The sequence below is a fragment of the Corapipo altera genome, unplaced genomic scaffold (assembly GCF_003945725.1).
Source record: "Corapipo altera isolate COAL_440 unplaced genomic scaffold, ASM394572v1 308, whole genome shotgun sequence".
In the NCBI taxonomy this organism is placed as follows: Eukaryota; Metazoa; Chordata; class Aves; order Passeriformes; family Pipridae; genus Corapipo; species Corapipo altera.
The window spans coordinates 1478836-1502078 of NW_020884925.1; the positions used below are offsets into that span (position 1 = coordinate 1478836).

A 23243-nucleotide genomic window follows, 5' to 3' on the forward strand; every position below is an offset into this window, starting at 1 on the left:
GCCACTCCCAACCCCCGGGACGAGGGGGCGGCTTTGGAATCGCAGTGTGTGTTTTTGGAGCAGGTGGGGCGTTCAACCACCCTCGTGCTTTAGGCAATCAATGGTTGGGTGCCCCCCAGCGCTCCCTGAGGCGCGGCAGGAAGGCCAGCGCCATCCTCCGCGCAGCCGGGAACGTTTGAATCCATGGAACGCGCTTTGCTTCCGCGCCCCAACCGCTACAGCCAGGGGAGGGCTGAGCCTGCCCTCTCCCAGCAGGGCTCGGGGAATACTTACATGATGAGCATTTTTAATTTGTGTTTCTCTGGCGTAAGTTTTTATCTTTGTGATTGTTTGTAGAATTGGTTTTCCTGGAGAGAGAAGTTATAAAGAAGTGCACCAAAATCAGTCACCAACACAGGAAAAATGTACATTATTTGTACTTATCTGTACATAACTATATGCAATTATTTGTACATAATTATTGTAACAGCATTTCACTCTTCCTCTCTTTAAGTGGCTGAATACAATAAAGCTTTCAGACTTGGTATTGTACCACAATATTTGTTTTCTAGCAAGATGTTGCTTTTCTTTCCTCCAGCACTAACACACAACACACCAAAGTGTCCGTTACCGTCCGTAATGGCACACGTGACATCAATCATATGTCCTGTCACCTCCCACAACCCCCCAGATTAGCCCAAATAGAACTTTTTTCCTCAAAACACACTTACATTGGCCCAGCTGGTTCATCATCTGCAGCAAGAATCCCGATGCGATCCAGGAGAGACAAGGGAAGGAAAGAAAAAGAGAGTCAGTGTTTGCCCGGTGCCGCGGCCGCACTGCGAGCAGCAAACCAATCTATCTACAGCATCAAAGGCCATTCCAGTCGGGAGTGCAAGGAGTCATGGAGTTACTGTTCTGGATTCGGGTTTAATGGCAGGTATGTTGCTTCAATGGGTTTAGTTAACACTTGGAATGCTGGTCATGAAGGACTGCAACTGTAGCGGACAGATTGGTGCAACATGGTCAAGACTCATCTTGTCCCCAAGTTCCAGTGGTTCAATCTCATAAAAAATAGATGAGGAGACAAACCAACGGTTCAGTTGTAAAATCCTGCTGGTTGTTTGCTTGCATTGACTTAATTTTTAATATACATATTTCAATTTGTAAGCCATTTCTCCACTGCTCATGGGTAACTCCTGGTATATACCTCAGAAGGGACATAACCCCCCTACTCATTTTCCCCCATGGATGAAACCACCTCTACACTCCCCATTTTTCTCAATGTTTAATTAGAAGGGACCAGGTTAAGAGGAGACTGAAGGGGAACACTCAAATCCAGCCCCAGCCGTGGTCCTTGGGCAGCAGCATCTGATCACCAGGAGGAGTCAGGAGCTGTGACACCTCCAGAACACCCGTGTCCCTTGGCAAAAGAATGCTCTTAAGAATTGGGGGGGAAACATCTGCCAATGAGGAATGTTTGGCATTAACTCTTTCACGAGCAATTGGACTATTTTTTGGAATTCTGAAACACTGTATTTTCTCCCAGGCTGCAGTACAGAAGACAGAAATGCATTTAAACAGCAGTACAAAAACCAATCCTGGAAGTTAACGTTCCCATAGGTGGATTTTGGGGGGACCAATTCAGGCCCTGCTGGTTTGGGCACTCAACAGTTGCTGTTCCCACCTTGTGCCGGAGGGATTTTTCATGGGAAGTCTTTGAGAAACTCTCAGCAGGATTCCACAAGGGTGCTTAGTGCACATGAAGCAGTTATGGAAATTACAGTCTTACAGTGTAGGCATCCGCATGAGCACACGCCAGGAGTAATGTCGGGAAAAGGGGACATTACTCCACCTGGACCTTCAAGGCAACGGAGAGGCAAAGCCACCGCTAGCACAGACAGTGACCGGAACAAAAAATACTCCAAAAATAAAGAACTAACCACAAACCAAGAGCTTTACAGCCAAAATAACAGACTAGCGACACACCGGTGTCCACAGAATTCCATTACCAGCAACAGTAACTATCGGACACGGTACAGAGAACTGGGACTAGGAAGGACAGCCAGACATCAATGTGCTGTTGTATATACAGTGAGATATACAGAGACACATCAGGTACTGAAACACAAAGCACAGCAGAGGAAATCTACAGCTTCCTTCCACAAACATCTTTTGGGAATCAAAGGATCTGAAAGCAGGCCGAGCTCCGCGCTCCGGGCGGGACGAGCCCCGGGCCCCAAACCCAGCGCTGCCTCCGAGACTCCTCTCGGCTCTGACAAACACCATCGACAGCTTTGGGAGTTTGTTTGGCTGGACTTCAGCAATATCGAACTGCACCGTGGAGATCTCGCTAGAAAAATAACCGTTCTCCCTTCTCTGCTCAAATATTGAAATGCCCATTTCGGATCAGGAGGTTTGTGTTTGAGGGGGGAAAAAAAAAAATAAATAAAAGAAGCTTCACATTTGTAAAGGCTGCCATCAGGTGTTTTCCTAACAGAGACCCAACAAAAAAGCCTACTGGAATACTTAGGGATGGTGGATCCCCACCACTCGTCCCTGTCCCATCTATACCCTAAACAGAGAGAAAAAGACCGAGGAAGATTCCTCGGTGCGTCGCTATCCTGGTGAGCCAGTAACTGCTGGAAAAGCATCCCCAGTACAGTACAGACAGAGACCGAACCCTCAGCGAAACCAGGGGGCAACAGAACAACAGAAAAACCAGTACAAAATCAGACTAAAGAAAAGATTAAAAACAGCAAACTGAAATCCAAATTAGTTGTGAACGTGAATGAGGAAGTTTTAAGAGTGTTAACGGTCATGACTTGTGCGTTGTATAGACTGAAGCGGAGGTTAAACAAACTCCAAAGCATGCAGAGCTCTCACTTACCACCGTTTTTTAAGGGTATGATGCAATTGAAGGGGGGAAAAAAAAAAAAAAGAAGTCATAGTAACCGACAAGATCAATACAACCCAAAGCTTTATGCCAAAGCCCTGCGCTGGTACCGTGACACCGACGGGCACGGGGAAGGTGCGCCCAGCCGAGCTGGGACCACCACCGACCACACTACACCCCTCCTGCAGGGAATCCCTCTGCCAGCTGGAGGGGATCCGCAGCCTCCAAAAACCCCACTGTTCAGAGAATGCAGGAATCAAACCCCCCCCCACAGCCAGGCCTTTCCTGTGGGTATGGGATGACGGGCACCCCCAAATCACACATTTCTGAACCAAAAGGGTCAAACTGCTGCTTGTCTCGACACGTGACCAGTCCTCGTGGGCAAAAATATCTGGGCATTAAAATTGGAAGGTGATGACAAGCAGATCTCCCTTAGCTCCTCCACTTGCATTACGGGAATGTGCTTTGTGCCCCCCTCCCTCCCCATTTACTTCCAGCCTTAATTTATAAGGCATTTTAGATGCTGCTCAGTTTCTTCCACCGCCTTTGGGAAGCTACAGGGTTTACTTTTAATAGCAACTTAATCTTGGGTAGCATCTTGTGACTGGAAGAAGTTAAAAATGAAACACTAACGGGTTCTTCCAGCACTAAGATTCCAGTTTTTGCATCTGAAGGGATTCTATGTCTCGGCTCGTGCTTTAACACTTGCTAAGAATCAATCACAGAGTAGTTCGGGTTGGAAAGACCTTAAAGGCCATCTCATTCCACTGCCCTGCTATGGGCAGGGACACCTTCCACTAGACCAGAGTGCTCCAAGCTCTCACCCTGGCCTTGGATACTTCCAGGGGTGGGGCAGCCACAGCTTCTCTGAGCCATAAGAAACCTGCTCAGAGAGGAGAGGAGACCAGCAGCTCCAAGGACAGTTCTTATCCCAGCACGTGGCCACTCTCAGCCTTCCTGCACAGACCCCCACTGAGCTGGGGCCTTGTTAAACCCAGCTGCTGTTCAGTTTAAGCTCAAATGCTCAGAAGGAGCAGCCAGAGCCTGTGACAGCCTGTGTTACAACACAGCTCCTGTGCTGGTCGATTCCCACTGGGATCAGCTGATGGCTACAGTCTCACTATGCACCTGCCTGACAACTTTCTCCCCCTGATGAATTTTAGGTGTGGGAGAGAAAGATGTGGATAACAGGGAAAAAAAAACCCCACAAAAATCAACTTGTTACAAGGTAAACCATTGCAGTGCAAACAGTGTGTTTCTTTTAATTACTTACAGTAATAGCAGGAACAGGGAAAGTCAAGAAAAAAACAAAAGAGGGTTAGAAAGAATGTGGGGATATGGATGGAGCTTCTGCAGAGCCAGGAAAAACGTTTATGGGAAGTCTTTGGATTAGGCTGAGAAATGAGAGGGGAAGAATGAAAAGGGACATGTTATAACCCAGTCACCTCATGGCTTTGGACTAAAGATCATGAATATGGCTTTTCAAGTAAAAACTGCTCCCATTCCTACAGGGAATGTAGCCAAGGAGTTTTTACTTTCTACTTACCCCAGAAAACACCCTTTAAACCAGCAGCTTTGCTAATTTTAGGCTATTTGATCCAACAACAGAAGGAAACTCGCTTTCTTTAGAAACCTTGCTAGACCACGTTCAGGTCACGATGGCTGATCTCCCTCTGCCTATTGACACCAAGCAGCTCAAGCGGGACCCAGAGGAATGAAGCCACTCGCTTCCCTTCCTGGTCCCGGGCAGCCCAAGGCGCTCCCGTTGGGAGCAGTGCCAGCAGCCCCTGCGGAACCGCTCCCGCCGTGCATCCAGCCGCATGCCAGGCTCATGCAGCTCTGTCCCAAAAGCCAAGGAAGCCGCACGTTCTCTGCCTGCTCCGGATTTTCCAGCCCCTGGCTGATCCCTGGGAACAGGATGTGAGCTGGATGTTGCTTTACCACACGTAAAGCAAGTCAGGACTCACGTTTTGAAAGGATGCGGGATTCAAGCGCAATCTGCCCTCTCTTCCTCCTTCCAGCTCGGGATTTGGATGTGAGGGGGTTCACAGGTTACCCACCCTGGGAGGTGAGAACCCCCTAATCCACGGGCACCACAGGAGACCCTGTGCCGGGCATCCCCTGATGCTATCTTTGCACTGTTTTGGTGGAAATAGGGATTTCACAGGTGCAAAGTTCCTTTGAGCAGCAGGAATAAGAATCAACTCACAAATCTGAGTTCTGAGAAGGAGGAAATATTAGCAAAGGAGCTCCTGAGCAGCCCTGGCCCCGTGGCACAAAAAGCAATTCACCGAACACAGAAAGCAAGGTCCATGCAAAACCAAGCCCTGCAGTCAGGAAATGCCAAAGTTAAATGACTGGCCCTGCTCTTCCAGGCAGAGGGAACACATTTTCCATTGGGGAAGTGTCTTGTAACACCAGCCCTTGTTCCCCCAAACTCTGAAACCCTTAAAGCCTCGCTCCACAGTGAACAGAGAACTCCAGCTGTACCCAGGATATCTGTCACCCTCCCCAGCCCCCAGGGACAGGGCAGTTGGGACACTGAGCCAGGTCAGCTGGAGCCTTCAGAACATGGAGATGAGAGGGTAAGGGAATTAATTCCACTGTTTGTTTGGGTTGGCCAGGCAGGGTCCCCAGGCACTTTTGGAAAGCATCTCAGATACCTGAGAAGTCTCTCCCCCAGAAGGAACGTTTCTCTCCAGCCAGTCACATCCCCCAGGCTGGTCTCATCCCAGGGGCCCACAGCACACCCTGAGCACTGTCACTTGTGTAGGCTGAACTGAGCCAGCCCTAAAAACACTGGGACAAGGCATGAGGAGAGCTCAGCATGGGCACCTGAAGCTCTCATCAGAATCCAAGACAACACAGCTCAGCTGCATCCATCCTGCACTGCCCCAGCCAGGAGCTGAGGGTGCTTCAGCTGTCCCTTGAATAGCTCCTCCAGCTCCAAAAGCCTCTGATTTTCCAGCATACAGGGGAAGTGACCACATTTAGCATTTGGTTTTCTCACAGATGTTTACAACAACCCTTTAAAGGTGGCCTGATCGAGCCTTTTTTGCACTAATCTGTGCAGAAATTCCAGCTGAGATCTTCTCAGAGGATTCCTGAGTGGAGGTGGGAGGCACCCGGGGGGGGGTGGGGTGTGGAGACACCACAGGTACAACACCTGCACCCCAACACTCCAGTTCTTTACAGGGAGCAGCCACCTGATCTGCAGGAATCAATCCTGCAGCAGGAGGACGTGCCCAGCCCAGCAATAAGGATCCAGTGGGCAGGGCTCCCAAGTGGCCATCCATCCTCAAACCTGCCTGCAGGAACTGGAATGCTGCTCCCTGCCATGGCAGAGCTAAGGAAGGACAGCAGAGAGATCTGGTGACTCAGGGAGGCCCAGAGTTATCCTGCCATTAGAAGATGGGATGATGAGGGTGGAATATGAAGGAATCTCAGTGTCTAAATCTGGAGTGGACCAAGGAGAAAATTCACACCCCAGCAGGAAGGGCACGAACAGCTCAGTCATTGCTGCAGCAGCTTCACGTGAAGCTCTGCCGTGACCACAACCCTTAAAGCCGAGCACATCACACCCAAAACTACAGAGCTTTGAACAGCCAGCTGAGAGGGATCCCAGCTGCTGCCCCACTGCTGGGAGGGGATGTGCTGTTCGGCCTCATCCCGTGCCCGAGCTGCTGCCTCAGCCACGGGCTCGCTGCCGTTCCTGCTCGGGCTCACTGCAGCACACGGAGGAGGAGGAGGTGTGACTTGGGAAGCAGGGAGTTGAAATTCCAAATGCTAAAGCAGGCCACTGCATTCCAACATTAACTTTGGCATTTCGTAACCATGTCTCGAAAACAATAAAATTAAGGATAACCAATTCAAACATCCACGTGTGGAAATCAGCAGGCTCCCGACGATTTCCCACGTGTGCATTCGTGAGTGCCCCGCTCACGGGGCGTTTCCCACCACAGCACCATGGAAAGCTTCAGTGCAAGAGTATCCAAGGAATGCAGGACTCAAGTCAGCGTTATGCCAATTGTGTCCCTTCATCCAAGCAAACCTAATACACAGGTACGGACTGTGACATCCAGCATGGATTTTGTCCTCTGGGAAGGTGGACAGGGAGAATGTCTGTCCCCCCCTGGAGGTGTGTCACTCTCCAGGGCTCTGGCTTAGCTGCCCAAGAAAGCCATGTAGTAACCTCAGTTCCTGGGCTCATCATCATGGACAGCTCCATGGGAGATGATGGGCCTGGATCCCTTGGGCACCTGAGGAATGACCAGACCAGCCAGGAAAACTCAGCCTTGGCAACAAACAGGCAGTGAACTCTGCACCTCCAGCCTTACCACATCTCCACAGTGGCTGTGCTGCAATTTGGTCAAGTCAAAGCCAATTCCTGTGGGATTCAGTTCATTTGGGGCTTCTTGCAGGGAATGCAGACATATCAAATTACTGATACCTTGTTTGGGTCCTTGGGAAACTTCATCGAATGAAATTCTGAACGCAGGGAACTCTGAAGAGTCACCAACACGGAGGGGAGGTGCAAGAGAACATGAAAATGGTCCTTTCCAAGTTTTCCAGGCTGGCTGGGGCCACTCTGAGGCCTGGCCATGGGCAGCACAGCCCCCTGGGTGCCTGGGAAGCTGTTAGTTATGCACAGGAACATGCACTGCCGTGTAACTGGTTGGCTGCACACCCAGAGCAGTCCCCACACATGCTCTGTAAGCAGTTAGTAAGTGCTACTCAATGGTGACAACCAGAAGCTGGTTTGCTCTAGGTAGGCACTACTTCAGCCAGTTTTGGTGTTCCCCAGGAGTGATCCGAGCCCCAGCTGTTCTCCCACTGTTACCATTTGTTATCTGTTTCACCAGCTTCTCTCCTCGTGCTCTGAGACACGTGAGGCCCCGTGAAGGTGGTTCTGCCCCCACTTCACACACAGATCCCTGTCTCACACCTCTATTCCCATCCTAAAGGCAAACACCCCGCTGTGCTGGGATCAGTCCCTCACGCAGCTCCACAACAGCGTGTCCTGGCTGTGCCATCCACACCCAGCTGCCTTGGGAATCATCTCCCACTCGGAGGGCCTGGCCAGCCCAGGAAGGTGCTGAGGGCTCAGTGCTGCCTGTACTGGTCCCTCCATGGGCTCTGAAGCACCTGCTCCATTTGCTTGGACATCTCACGTTCCTACAGCACGATGATGTTCCAGCTGCTCCTCCCAAGGAGTCCTTGGGGAGGTTCTCATTACACACTGCAGTAAGCAGCTAGTAGCACATTAAAGCCTGTTCTCAGCATGGTTCTTGCAAATACTCAGCCTCAAACTGCCCCTTCCCTGATCTCTGAAGAGGAAGGTGTGCAGAAGGAGCCCAAAGATGAAAGTTACTATTTTTATGTACCAAACACAGTTTAACTAATTATTGCTACCATTAAACCTGATAATAAAAGCCTGATCTTTATAAAATCTAACTCAGTGGCTATAACTACTAGATATGGTTTCCAGAGCATTCCTTAAATACAAATTCAGCTACACAGCAGAGTAAGAGCCCTCCCCCACCCCTCTGAACTCTGAGAACATTTCAGTTTTGAAGTATCTCTGCAGTCCCAAATGCCTTGAAATGTAATGATTCCTTAGTTTTAAGTGTAATGTTTCCTTACAGAATCTGCCCAGTGTCTGACCTGGACGCCACATGGAAGAGGGAGTCGCTACCCATCATGGAATAGTGGCTTCCAGCTCTCCCCCTGTGCTGCCCTATGCTCTTTAGGGCCGACAGGCAGGATTTCCCAGGGCTACCACAGCAGGAAAGCAACGGGAGCACCAGATCCCTTGTGCAAAAAAAACCTTCGGAGATATTAATAACCCCCCTCCCACCCCATGGTCTGAGATCTCTGGAAAAATCCAGTGTTGTGACCCTCTGGGCTTTACGTCTGGAGGAGGAACAGGTGAGAAAGCAAAGCGCTTGGAGCTGGACAAACTGGGCTGCTGGTCCTTCCTGCCCCAAGGCCCCACGCTCCGTTGTGCTCCCACAGGTTCTCTTCCCTTGCTCCTCGTGCTCAGTGGCGGCGCTGGGCAGACTTACCGTCCGGCACCTCGTCCGGCCGCTTCCTCTTCTCGTAGATGACGATGATGACCACGAGGATGACGATCTCTGCCAGGATGCCCAGGAAGGGCCACAGCGGGGCCAGGTGGCTGCGCACGCGCAGGATGGTCGTGACCGACACGGAGCCCACCTGGTTGGTGGCGTTGCACTGGTACTCGCCGGGGTCCTCGTTGATCTGCAGGTTTGTGATGCTGAGCTCGGTGTAGTTCTCCTTGTTAGAAATAAAGAACCTGCCGGAGGAGTTGTTGATGTCCTGGCGAAAGGAGAAGGGTGGAAAAGAGCAAGAGCCTTTGGTTTGTGTGTCATGGAACTGGAAGAGCTTTGAGGCAGAAGCCCACAGCTGGTGTTTATTCTCTCTCTAAAGGGAGCTGTGCTTCAGAACACCACCAAAAAATACCACGAAGGGAACCCTGCGCATCACCACCACCTCTGAGCACTCCCAGCACACGGGCACATACAGCACCATCCCATAGGAATTTGAGCTCACACTTGGCAGTGAACAATCATCCCATCCTGTTACCTGCTTAACATTTATTATTCAGCCATCCCTCCAATTGCTGCCTCTCTGGCAGGTCATACAGTGACAGAAAAGCCAACGGGTTTAGCAACTTCCAGCTTCTCCTCTGCTATTCCCATTGCTGGTCACATTTTCCTGCTCACTGCAGCAGCTGCTACATGGAAAAAATATGCTCACTTGAACACTAATAGAGATCACTGCCACCTCCTCATACTGAGTCTTGTGAGCTCAACCAGTAAAACTGGAAAACTTGGAGGAATTTACAGCCAAATGCAGATTTAAATCATATTTCATAACTCAGATCTTGCAGTTTGCAGCAGATACCCTGAACACTGTACTGACCAGCAATGCCATGAGCAGCTCTGTTCACACCCCAATACCATAAATATGCATCTTTTATCCATCCATGTGTCCATCCATCCATCCATCCCCACTGCTGCCTTCACTCACTGACGGATCAGACTTTTGAGGAGCTGCATTTTACAAAGTTATGAGGCGCTTCAGCAGCACATCCCTAAAGCCAGGGTGCTGGTTTCCCTCCTTCCAGGGATTTTGGCAGGTGGGTGCGTGCCTGGCCCCCCCCCCACTCCTCTTACCTCAAACACTCCATTGACCTTCTTGCGCCAGACCCACTCGGGGTGGGGGAAGCCCACGGACTTGCAGTACATGAGGGCCTCCTGCCCCTCGTTCTTGTTCTCACTTCTCTTGTGCCCGGTGATGTCGGGGGTGGCTACAAAACAAAGGAGCAGCTTGTAAATGCAAAGAGAGTCATTTCAATCATATGGACAAAACCCCAAGTTTTCCAGCTCCCTGGAAACTGTTCCTTTCCCACACCGAGCCTGTCTTTGGGAGGAAAAATTGTGATTTTACTTCTCTGTTTATCAGCGCAGCCCTAAAACCTCACGAGAGATTAGGCTGGATCAGTGCAGCGCCTGAGCTGAACCTTGGCTGGAGCAGATGGTTCTGGGGCCGCAGTGACCACCTTTAAAGCCCTCCAGCCCGCTAATTACGGCACACGTGGCCTGCTGTGTGATGGCAGGACACTGATCTGATAATCCAGTCAAAGGCCAGGCTGGGTGCTCCAGGAAAAGACCCCCAGGCACCAGAATTCCTTCCAAGGAGAGTTCCTTTCCCACTAGCAAGTCCCCCCTGCAGACAGGTAACAGGGGGAGCACCTGCAGCTGAAGTAACAGAGCAGATTTCACAGTTCTGATCAAAGTGAACAAAACATCTTGTGCAACCAGACATCAGCTGAACCTGCTTGTCCCAAAAATTACAGCTCTTTGGGAAATTGCTTGGCAAGCTGAAGTGCTTAATATTGTCACATTTCAAAGCCCAGGGGTTTGAAATGCAGGAAGCATCCCATGCCTTGGAATCTTCTTAGCAGTAATGCAGTTGATTAACTGTGCCTCTCACAACATTATCAAAATAAACAAAAAAGGCTGTAAGAACACCTGAGCTACAGTGCTCCTGTGTGTGTGTGTTCACCTGCAAAGACATCACAGGAGACACCCATCGACCCAGGCTTTTCTCCAAGTGCCTGTGGGAATTCCAACAGGATTCCCAATACGCCCCTGAGCTCTGCAGGAGTTCTGACCAAAGGGTGAAGCTAAGACAGGTGCCAGAAAATTAACTACAGATGATGCCAACCATAACCACGATAGGTAAGAACAAGGCCAAGGACAAAACCAAGGGGTTTTATTTATCCTTGAGAAAAGCGACACCTAAAATGTATCCACATCAAACATAAAAATACTTTGAGAGACATAAAACCTGAACTGAATGAAGACACCAGATCCAAACAGTTCTCTGGTCCTGTGCAGAAAGCAGCTGCCAGGTACAGAAACCGAGGGAAGCAGGGAAGGCAAGGCCATTCCACACCTCCAGGTGATATCACACACAACCCGTGCCTGCAAGGGGCAGTGACACCCAGACAAAATCAAGGGTTTGAGTTGGAGGGCTTCAAGCAGAAAATAAATGAGCTTTGGGGTTGTGTGTGCTGTGTGACTTCAGGACCCTAAACACTGACGTGCACCTGCAATGTCCTTTCCTGCCTGCAGCCCCAGGGAGGAAAATAACACTTATTCCAAACAATGATGGTTCAGGAAGGGAATTTCATCTCATGGCCTGCTGAAAGGTGCCAAGGGAGTTCTCCTTCAGGCAGGAGCTGGGTGAGCCCAGTGACCTCCCTGTGGTTTTTGTTTCCCTGAAGATGACAAGCAGGGATCTCCTCCAGCCTCAGGAAGATGAGAGGCCAGTGGGAGCACAAGAGACGTGTGGTGACAAGGCAATGATCCCAGACCTGGGCTGCCAAAAGGGAAATGACCCCAAGGGGAGAAGCAGCAACAGGATTCACCACCTTGGAGCTGCAGCCCCACATGGGTTCCATGTGTCAGTACTTGGGTTTCCAGGGCCATCCCTCGGCAGCAGATCCGTGCCGGGAAAAGGGGCCAGGGGAGGCAGCAGGCACAGCTGGCCCACTTTGTGTCAGATGTTGGTTGGGAAAGAGGGAGGGAAAAAAAGAGGGAAGGCTTTCTAGGACACCTCAACTTGTACTGCAGGGTGACCTAGAGCTCTCCTACAGCCCACAGACAGCGACACTGTAAGGAGAGGCCATCTCCGAAGGGTTATCCCAGCGGAGCACAAGTGCCAAGAATACCTCCTGCTCCTCCCCGGCTCTGCTGGGACAGGCACTATTTCTGTAGGCAGTCAGAGGGGAGCCCCAGTGCAGTACTGATGATTCAGGGCATGGTGCTACCCAGTGAGACATTAATGCAGCATTTCCTCTCCCAAACTGTGTTCTGCTCTCCCACTGTCCCCGCAGCAAACCCCAGTCACAGCTTTAGCACAGAGCCGTGTTTTCCTGAGAAGCTTTTCAAGGCAGGATTATTCCTCAAACCATTCTACTCTGGTGCCAGATAAAGGCCAGAATGAGGCAGGTTTTGTTCAGGAAGGGTTTGGATTTCACTCCAGCTTTCAGGCAGCAGAATCCCCATCTCTGTTTGGATGGGGACACAACCTGCTCTGTCAACTCCTGCTCCACTGAAACCCAGACACTTCCCCTGGTGAAACTCCTGCACTGTGACACTGGAAAGATACTGAAGGTTTCCTTGGAACAGCACATGGAAGAGCAAAAAAGAGGCAGAGTTAATTTAAATTAACTGCTACCAAAAAGAAGGCAAAATAAACATGCGTTCAGGGATTCTTGACACAAGAGGAACTTCTGATATGCAGCATTTTGATAGTTTTAAACCAAATCACAAGAGAAAGGAGGGTTTGTGCCAGACTAAACACTGGGCTTCCATGCTCCAGGTCCCCAACAGGCACAAAACACACTGTGCAGCTGCTTTCTGAATGGTTTGCTTTCAATACAGCCCTGAAAAGAGGGGGGTTTGCCTTGTTACAGGGTACTTGAATATACAGGAGGCATTCAGCCCTTAATTTCCAGATATTTTCAAGCTATTTTACAGCAGTACCAAAAAGGAGAGTTGAACTAATATGTGTAACACCTCCAAACCACGTCCCAGTTAACAAAACCCCTTCAAGTTTCCCATTAACAGACAAAATTAAAGCAAGGGCAAAAGCACCTAAAAATATTCCTGCAATAAAAACTCCTATGTCTTATGGGTGACCTATAAAAGGGCTCTGGAAGATTTGTTTCCCTGCATTATGATCCTAATCCCTGTCTCCCTTTGTAGTCTGGGCACAGAGTGAAGACACCAAAGGTGCAGTGAGAAGGGAGAACCTGATGTGGATTTTCTTGGATCACTCCAAGATCCGGCTCTGCCAAGAGTGTCCCATTTCTTGATTAATTTCTGGTACAGACATGAGGTTGCAGCAGAGGTTTCCTAAGACAGCCAGGAGTCCAGAGCCAAGATCTTCCCCAAGAGCAAGTGGGAGGAACAGAAAAGTGCAAAGTGAGCGAGGGGAGTCAGTCTCCTGTTGAGAGAATGGCACAAAGGCCTCAGAGGAGGAGGAATGATACAGCTCTGGACACGGAGAAAAGGGAGCCCGGGATGGGAAGGCAGGGCAGAGAGAAGAGATGCCCTCTCAGTTATGGTACATAATCCAGGATCTTCCTTGATGCTTGTGCTACCCCTGTGCAGCCCAAGGGAACTGCAGGGATGTCCTTCCCCAGGCTCTCCCGGCTGCTCTGTGACAGACAGACAGAAACTTGTTTGCTCTCCCATCTTCTCCCGAGATCTCGGTAAGAGCAGGAACACTGCAGAGGGTTGCATTTCATTCCTCTTCTTTCTTTTAATCTTCATTCTCCAGAGCTCCAACCTCCCAACAAAAAGCAAAAAAGCAAAGCAGGGTCTTCTACAGTGTGGCAATGGCAGGGTCATCCCCACTGTTCCTGCCAGAACAACCTGCTTCCATGCAACAGTCCCACAGAAAACATGGGAGAAGATCCCTATTCCAAGGCAGAACTTTCCCAGTATCAGCATTTGCTCAGCCTGTTGTTTTGAGCTCAGAGCTGCACTCCCACAGTGCCCCCAAAGCTCCGAGGATCTGAGCAAGAACACTCAAAGTCTCCACCAGATGCTTCATCCAAAAGCTGGATGAGGGAAGCCAGACTTGGAATTCCCAGAACAGTGTCACAGACTGCCATTAAACCCCAGTATTTCCAACTGCTGTTACACTCCTGCCCCAGGAATTTTTCTACCAAGAAAAATCACAGAATCCCAGAATGGGATGGAAGGGACCTGAAAACTCATCCAAGTCCCACCCCCTGCCATGGGCAGGGATACCTTCCACTAGACCAGGTTGCTCCAAGCCCCATCCAGCACTTCCAGGGACAGGTGGAGGCAAACAGGCAGCATTACATGGAAGGCAAATAGCAGTGGATGCCCTGGGCTGCATCTGCCACGAGGCACTTGGTGAGTTGTTCACAAGCTGTCACAAAGCCATTTTTGGCCCACGGGCATTTTCATATTCAGAACCATCTTCTCCCTGTGCATCAACAGATGAAACTGCACCACAATTACAATGAGCAATTAAATTTGTGTTCAGCTGCTTAACCACAAGCACCACACCTGCAGGTAAGTACTAAACCACAGCATCTGCAGGGGCAAACAGGAGTCACGTCTCACTGTCCATCACATCTGCCTCGTGCTTTAAAAATGCATCCCAATTTGTCACTCCCCAAGTTTCCAAGGAACAGGAGTTAGAAGGAAAGCATCTTTCCAGTTAAAAAGTGTCCACGTGCTCCAATTCCCAGTTTGCTTGGCATAAAGCTTGAGCAGGTACTTCCCACCCCAGACAAGCCCTGGTTCTTCTCCCTGCCAAGGAGGAATTCAAGACACATCAGCCACTCTTGCTGTAAGGAAGAGCTGGAAAACAGGGTTCCTGAGGCCTGGAATTGTAGCAGCTGAGGACTCTGGAGGGGTAAAACCTCCCAGAAGTGCTGCTGTAGTCACTGCCTTCTAGCTGAGGGCCACTCATGGTACTTTAGGTATGTGAAATGTTAGCAGGATTAGTTCTTGTTGCACTTCAATCACATGACTGGCTCTTCTTTCCACAATGTTGAACCCCACATCCCTGCAATCCCCCCTGCCAAGTTCTGTTGGTGGCAGGCAGGGCCAAACCCTGAGGCAAATATTCCCAAAAGATCTTTGGAGACATTCTAGAGAGCTGGAAAAGGTCTTACTCTGTTCCCAAAGTTACCTTTCCTGCCTCCAGAAGTGCTGTGTCACCTAAAGCAGCCTAGAGAAGGAAGCAAGAACTTAAGATTTTAATTAAGGTAATATTAGAAGATTTAGCAATTAGAGCAGAAGAATAGAATGAGACTAAAAAAAAATAAAAAAGGAAAATAGCCCCCCTACAACCTTGGGTGTACCTTGAACACCCAGATGAAGCTCACCAAAAGCACAATGTGCTGGAATTCAAACTGCTCTAAGCAAGGCAATAATTATTTTTAGAGATAAATACAGTTTTAATCACTAACAGCCCACTTCTGTGTGTTCACATCCCATACACTTCTTAGCTGGGCCAACAAGTACTCGTTGGGAAAGAACTTTTAAATCATCAAGACAGAAAACCAGTACAAGATCAGCCAGGATGTTTATTTATATGGCACTATTCCCCTTCCCCAGGGGACTGCATGGTCCCAGAGATGCTGCTCTCCAGAGAGAGAACAATGCTGTGAATTTGCCACGTCACACAGACCAATGACTTACTCTCAGATTCAGGACCACGCAGTGGGGAACCAGAAATTCCCAAACCAGCTTTTGCTGAAATTATTGGCTATTTACCAATCACCTCCATATTATGACCCAGACACTGCTCTTTTGTTCAATAACTACAGCAAAACTTGGTGCAAACCTTTCACATTTTTAAGCCGTTTCTGTCCTAAATTTTAGGGTCCTAAAGATGCCAGAGGATGCACAAGACAGAAAGGTGTTGTAGTATTCCCTGAGTACACCACAAATGCAGTGATCATATTCCCATCTCCGTGAGACGTTTCCCTAAGAATGTGTGCAAGCCTTTCCCTTGGAATTCTAATTATTGTGTATCATAACAAATTATTATTTATAATAAACTGTACTGTTGACCCAGGTTTGACCACAGGCTCCGTGTCACGAGGAAAGGCCCCTTGAGTTCACTCTCTTGTACAGAGCCCAAGTGATGTGGCAGAGAAATGGCATTTTCAGAGAGAGGAGACAAACCCAAACAGACAAAGCCAGGAGTACCTCTCACTTCTATAGTGGCGTTGGCTACAGGAGAGCTGGAAAACACAAACACACACAAGTATTCCCCCGACTCCTCCGCTCTGGCCTTCGCGATCCTGCAGACGGGAGAGAACACGTGTAAGAGCCCAGAAACACTGCACTGGCAACAGAATTTAGTCCCCCCACCCCAGATTTTGATCTTTTCACTGGATTTCACACTGTTAACTCAATTAATACCTGTTAATTGTGCACTGCAGCTCAGTTTGGAGCAAGTCCTCCTCGAGTCAGTGGCCTAGGTAGGCAGGCACGACCCCCTCTGAGCCCAGCCCAAGGCAGAGCTCTTGTCCCCAATCCCTCCCTCCCTTTACCAAAAGGCTTCTTCTTGGCTTTCTTTGATTATTATTAATAATTTTTTAAACCCCTAAGCAAACAGCATGCAGCTGAATAGCAACCCTGCAATAAAACCATTGAATTACACATGGAAACTGCTCAGACACATGGAAAAAGCTGCTCAGTTCAACACAATCCTCTGAGTGTTTACAGCACTTACTTTCCAGAGTTGCTGGTGAAGGTCTAAAGTCTCTTACAAAGCTAATGCCTCTTTCAGATAAGCAACTCCCCAAGTGCATTCAGGGACTTAACAGTTAAATAATCACACTCTGAGCACTGCTTTTTTTATCAGTCAATGCTTAAAAGTGGGGGGAAATAAGTAAGACACTGAATTCTTTCAGTTCCACACAGGCTGCTTTGCAAAGTGTGACGCCACAAGGGTGGCACTGGGGTATTATTACCATCAATGATTAAAGAAGGGTAAACTGATACAGCTGCAAAGTTTTCAAGACAGACAAGTTTGTTTAGCCAACAACTGCCTTCCAGCAGGAGCAGCTGCATTGAGTCTGAATGAGAATCAGGAAAGATATATTCAATTTCCAACGCTGTGTGAAGCAGGATTTTTAAGGGAAGTAGTTTCACCTCTAAGTTCTGAAGCTTCCTGGATGGTCAACACTGAACTTCCAAGTACCAACCACATCTCACAGCAAACCAACACACTAATGACTGAAAAAATCAATAACCTGGAAGTTTGTAAGGGAAATAAATAGAAAGCAAAAGATTAAGCAAGCACACAGATAGATGGTGGAGCTAAATATCCTCTATTAACCACAGCCACGTTGACACTGCTGGCCTGGATCCTCACTGAGAGAATTTGGTACTTCTGATTTAAAAAGTAACCAAATCAAAGCAGAAGTTACCAATTAGATCAAACTCAAGAACAGAACACCACGGAAAGCCTGAAACCCCAACGTGCAGCAAAGCAGCTTCAAAGTGCTCAGGAAATCAAGATCTGTTTTGCAAACGTAAATCTACTGATTTCTCCAGCTGTCCCTGGGATTTCAGTGTGCTCCTACAACCCTTCCACTTCCTGGGAACACAGTGACTGTCTTTCTTTAGCCCACTTTACTATGTTCTTATCCAGGAAGTTGAAACTGAAGCCAAGCTTAATCCTCCCTCTACAGAGGAATTTTGAAGGAAAACATGTCTTGGAACATATTACAGGGAAGTCAGCCTCAACCCTTAAGTTTCCTGGATAACAAAGGGCAGTTTTCAGTAACCCTGGCACAAAGTGCCTTTTGCACCACTCAAACTGGTGCTTTTGGACCAAACTGCTCATCAAGTTAATTGCCAGATAAGAAAGCAGAGCCTTTAAAACTCAAGGCCAATGCTAAACACTGCACTGAGGAAGTAATAGGATGTAATTATGGAAGTAAGTCAGATGAATTTTTAAACTGCAAAATTAAACAGGTAATGCAAAGTGAGCTAAAGAGGTAAAAAGGGAAAATACACATTTGCCAGAATTAAACCCAACCTAAAGGCTGCTTTGCTAAGGCAATGAAAACCTTGAACATTTCTTAATCCTGTGTCAGTGAACAACATTAGGGTGGGTAAAGAGCCACCCCAGAGACAGAAATCAGGCAGCTGAGCTATTTAGTTGAGGGCAAGTTCCCAGCAGTGGTTAACAACATTCCTCAAGTGCTCTTCATCTTGGCCTAACACTGAACTGAGAGCTGTATTTGCTGCCCATGCTGGCACAAGGGAAGAGAATGGGTGGAAAGAAGAAAATATGAAAGAAAATCACACACTCAGAACAGATCTCTGAGGGCATCACTGAGGGAGCTCCATGTGCTCTCAGCAACTCCACAGCAAGGAAGTCCCTTTCCAGGAATATGGAAACCCTCCAAAGATTTGTGCTCTGTGCAAGTTCCAGTGAAACACGGGAGGTGTGGTTGTGTAGGGTCTGTTCCCTCAGCCTTGGATGGAAGGGACAGAGCCAGGGAACAGGTCAGTGCTGAGGGTGAGGATGCACTGACAGTCCAGAGGCACAAGTGACGTGGTTCAGTCAAGATGTGGGACCATTCCATAGCAGTGATCTGACAACCCTCACTAACAACTCTGGGATCACCCTCTCTCATCCCCCAAGGCCAGGAGATGACTAAACCAGCCCACCTCAGCAGTGATTCTTTACAGAGAGGGTTATCAGGCACTGGAACGGCCTACCCAGAGAGGATTCACCATCCCTGGAGGGTTTTAAAAAGAGATTGGACGTGGCCCTTAGTGCCATGATATAGTAATTGGAGTTGGATCAGGGGGTGGACTTGATGATCTTGGAGGTCTTTTCCAACCCAATCTATTCTATGATTCTATGATTTGTGTGCTGCACCTCCCTGCATGGCACAGACATGCACTGAATCCATCTTCATGCAGGGATGAGCTGGACACAGTCCACACACGGGGGAAGAAAACTCTCCTGTGTGTCTGTGCCCCAGAGAGGAGCTAAATGAGTTCAGATTGCAAGGTCCAGAATAATCCAGGCTTTAGATACCCTGGAACCCAACCCCTCATCGCCTGCTCCAAAGCCACCGGTCTGCCAGCCTGGCGTTCTCCAGTGGAACAGGAAGGTTATTCCCAAGGGACTCACTTGTATTCTGTCATGTTGGAGGTTCTCCTAGTGCCTGGGATCTCCTCCCCGTTCTTCACCCAGTAGCTGGCGGTGAGGGGGCTGGGGCTGGTGGTGAGGTTGCACTGCAACGTGACGGCCACCCCGGACACGTGGAGCACCACATCCTCGCTGGCGTTGATCCGGGGCTCTGAAACGAGGGGACAGCACATAGCAACAACTCACCTTCCCCAGGCACTGCCACGCTAGTCTAAAATCCAGAGGGGAATCGGGAAGGGAAAGAGACTACACAAGGAATGTCACTGCACTACTTGGGAGACATCGAGAAAGCCACAATAAACAGCCGACCACTAGTGAAGGCAACACCTTAGGGATCAGCACTCCTGGATGGGAAGAAGAGAGTTATTTAGATGGTTTATTTTAATAGTCACATGGCTACAGGTTTCTGGGTGACACCATTAATGATTTTTTGCACATTACTGACCATAACACAGGAAAACACGTGTCCTGTGAGTGTACATGAGACCAGCTTGTCCTCCAGAGGTTTCTTTCTGGCTGTTACTTTGATTCCTCTCCTCTGAGGTTTAAACCAAACCCATTTTCTATACAGAACGGCCCTCAAACGTAAGACTTCTGAATAATATTTCAGGATTTCCCCCTGTAAACAGACTAAAGTCTACCTATGGAAAATATCCCGTGCACACAAGAGATTTCAAAGAGCCCAACTCCCATGGTGCCTGAAACGGGGCCAACACCCAGCGTGGGTAAAGCAGAGCCTGGTGAGGAGTGGCTGAAAGCAGCCCTTACACAGCATGTTAGAGTTGGACCTATTTTGTCTCTAAAGTAACCTTAAACATAAACATTAATGAAGGGGGGGAAAAAAAAGGAGCCTCAGTGCATAAACAGACCCCAGGAGTTACTCGCTTTGCTGGGAACAGAACCCAGGCTGTTCCACTTCACAGTCTTACCTGGTAACAGCAAATTCACTTTTTTTTTTTTAGGGGAAAACCTTTCAGAAGTGTTCAAATTAGTATGAGGGCACTGTCCTTACATTTGATGGCCACATGTGCTTAAAATCATACAGATGGCTCTCACTCACTGACAAATACAACTGGTGAACTTCTGGCACAGTCAGAGACAAGTTTCTTCCCAAACTTGGAAAAAAGACCTCTCTATGGAGGGTCTCATGGCTCACATCTGGTTTCAAGCATTCTGTAAAAAAACCACCTAACACAGGATGACAGAGCTTAAAAGAAATTAAAAATTCTTGCTGTTAAGTCTTCAAAAAGTACCTAATTTAACAGTGGCTCTGGTTTCAGCTTGGACTAGAGGCCAAGACTACGGGGTTTCTGCTGTTCAGGTGTTGCTGTGCCTTCAGCCTTGGATTTATTTCCTTACTTTAAAGGGTGAAATGGATTCCCAAGAGGTGGCTGCTGCCAGCTGCTCATTTCTCCTACAGCACCAACCCCTCTGGATGCAGGAGGTGAGGCAGCGGGTCAGTAACCAACACCTTCACGATTTCTGCAAGCCAAAGGAGTTTGAATCCTGTGAACTCTGCTACGCCTTGTGGTAACAATTTGGAGGGTAAGTTTAGTTACATCCATGTAGCCTTTTGGCTGCTCATCTGCAAAGCACTTGGAATGCAAGTTATGAAACAGAAGGAGGGGGATGGAAAATACCGTTTGTGTCAGAAACATCACAATTCCCAACACAGACATTCCTCTGTCCTTAAAGTACTGCCCAGAGAGGCAGGGAGAAAAAAAACATCTACCTGCCAATAACCTGATGGAGCATTCCAGTCCTGTACATCCCTTCTCCAGCAGGCTGGGCTTTTTTGAGAAGTCCTCCTTTCCACAGCTATTTAAACCCAGGACTGGTATTTACCTGCAGAAACACTGGCAGGTACTGCAGGAACAGAGGGGGTTTGACTCTTCCCACAGACATTTTGCTCTTATCACACATTTTTAACTGTGTTTCTGCCTCCTTCCTCCCACCCAGGGGATTTCATCCTTGCAAGGATCTCTTTGGGTTCTCCTGTACAAAGCTGTTGTGTCACAGCCATATTACTGGACTGCCCTGAGTGCTTTTCCATCCCCAACAAAAAGCTCATTTGCATTCCCAGAAAAATACAGAGCTATGGAAATATTGTCAGCACTGTGTTTGAAACAGTAATTCGGTGTCTGACTTGCAACTTCTTTAGTTTTAGTTTAGGAAAATGAAAGGCAACTGCAGTCTCATATTCACCTTTACCTGCATTTATGGTATTTTGTTTATAAAAAAAGCTATCAGGCATTCCTAGCCTGATTTAATTCCAGGAGACAAACTGCAACTGGAATACTGCTGGGACAGTGACATCCAGAGGAAGGTGTTCACCTACAAGAGTCACTTTTTACACGACTTAAACTGCCCATTTTATGTAAGACCAGCTTTCAAAGTTAAAAACCAAGCAAACCAACTAAAGAAAGCCCAATAAGGGAAATTCATGTTCCAGTTTAGGAATGAGGCAGAAGGCAGACGGGAGTTCTGAGGTGCTAAATTTTAAAAATCAAGCTGCACTTGATCTCTTCTAAGGCCAGGGGTGGAGGTTGTGCTCTTTGAGACACTGGACCTTTCCTTTCAGCAATGCTGGGGTCAAATATTGGCAGCAGCAAAGTGGCCACTATTAACTGGAAATTCCAACTGTTTAGTGAGACAATTTCCACTCCAAATTGTGTTCAGACACACAATAGAGCAGCTGAGACAATTTGGGTAGGCTCAGATAAGATGGTCTCCAGGTCTCCAACCTCCTTGGAAACCCTCTCCTGCCTTATCTCTGTTTCCAGGCAGGAGCTGGATGTCCATGGGGTCTTTCCCAAGCAGCAGCAGGTCAGATCTCTTATCATACACAACATTACAGAGTAAAGGCATTAAAGGATTTGATTCAACATTCGCCCCACCACAAAAGCAGAATTATCCTGGGCACAAGGCACTTGGCAAGGAAGTCACCACACACATTCCTGAATTAGTAACACCAGATGTAACAAGGAGTTAACTGGGGAGGAAGATGAAGGTTAAGCTTCAGTCCCAGGAGTAGGTTAGTACCAATGGCCTGAGAGAGGGAAAACCCACTTTGCATATGGAAAACTCACAGCAACTCATTCCCAAGGGTTGGCTTTGCATATGAAAAGGATTTTCTCCCTCAGCAGGTCACTCCAGCTGGCTGGACACAGCCAGAGGAGCTCAGGACCTGCCACTCTCCAGAGACCCCACAGGTCTGGACAGGGCAGGGGGATTTCCAGGAGACATCACTTCCTAGAAGACAAATTTCTGGGCTTTATCTCAAGGTAGTATCATTGCCTAAGATTACAGGCTCTTGCTGCTGTAGGTCATGCAAGCAATCCAAGTCCTTTGGGACCTCAAAGGACCAGGGAGGAATCAAGGAGTCCTTAGGATTGAAAGCTGAGCAGGTTTGAGCTGAACCACCCAATGCCACTTAAATTTTTTAAGTCAATCCACATCATTGGGTTCACTGTCTGTTTTTCCACATGTATCAATGCTGTTTCCATTTTCCAGAGGGAAGGTCTCTGATCCAGCAGTGCTGACTGCAGCACCATGATTTAGGGAGAGTCTGGGGTTGGGGTTTTTTTTCAGGTATTCAAATACATAACTGAGGCATAATTACAGATTTGACGTTTTTGTACCCAGACAAAACTCCAGGTGGTGCATAAAAGGTTTATTTATGCACAAAGGACAAGAGCAAGACAACTAAAAGGTTTATTTATGCACAAAGGACAAGAGCAAGACAACAGCTTTGCTCTGCTCTTTTGTCACCTTAGGACACTGGGTAATCATGCAAAAAGTGAGTTCTCCTGCACCTCTAACACGGCAGATTTAATTCCCTCTACCTACAACTCCATAGACATTTGCTTCACTATCTGCAAAGGCAAGAATTTTACATCTTGCCCAAAACAAAACCGAGTTCTTCTCTACTGCCTCTGACAGCATCAATTCCCAGACTCGTCCAGGATGGCTTTAAGAGCAACCTGAAGGCAGGAAAAGTCTTGTAACAACAAAGAACAAAAAGCAATTCTGGGCCAACCACGGTCTCTGCTCCTGAGAGCTTTTCTGCTGCCAGAAAAGTTGCCTCCTCGGCTGAAAGTCA

General features: G+C 48.3%; 1 protein-coding gene across 4 annotated transcripts in view; it reads right to left on the reverse strand.

The window, feature by feature from the left end:
* NPTN (neuroplastin) overlaps positions 1-23243 on the reverse strand; it is a 47537-nt gene that overhangs the window by 1168 nt on the left and 23126 nt on the right. For 3 of the 4 annotated variants that reach the window (XM_027657535.1, XM_027657534.1, XM_027657533.1), the window contains exons 2-7: positions 19124-19292; positions 16171-16265; positions 10075-10208; positions 8941-9214; positions 711-732; positions 274-347 (exon numbers count right to left, since the gene is read on the reverse strand). In XM_027657535.1, the coding sequence (XP_027513336.1) occupies positions 287-347; positions 711-732; positions 8941-9214; positions 10075-10208; positions 16171-16265; positions 19124-19292 (755 nt within the window). In that variant the 3' untranslated portion in view covers positions 274-286. The remainder of the gene's footprint in view (positions 1-273; positions 348-710; positions 733-8940; positions 9215-10074; positions 10209-16170; positions 16266-19123; positions 19293-23243) is intronic. The other variant, XM_027657536.1, reaches the window with a different exon arrangement.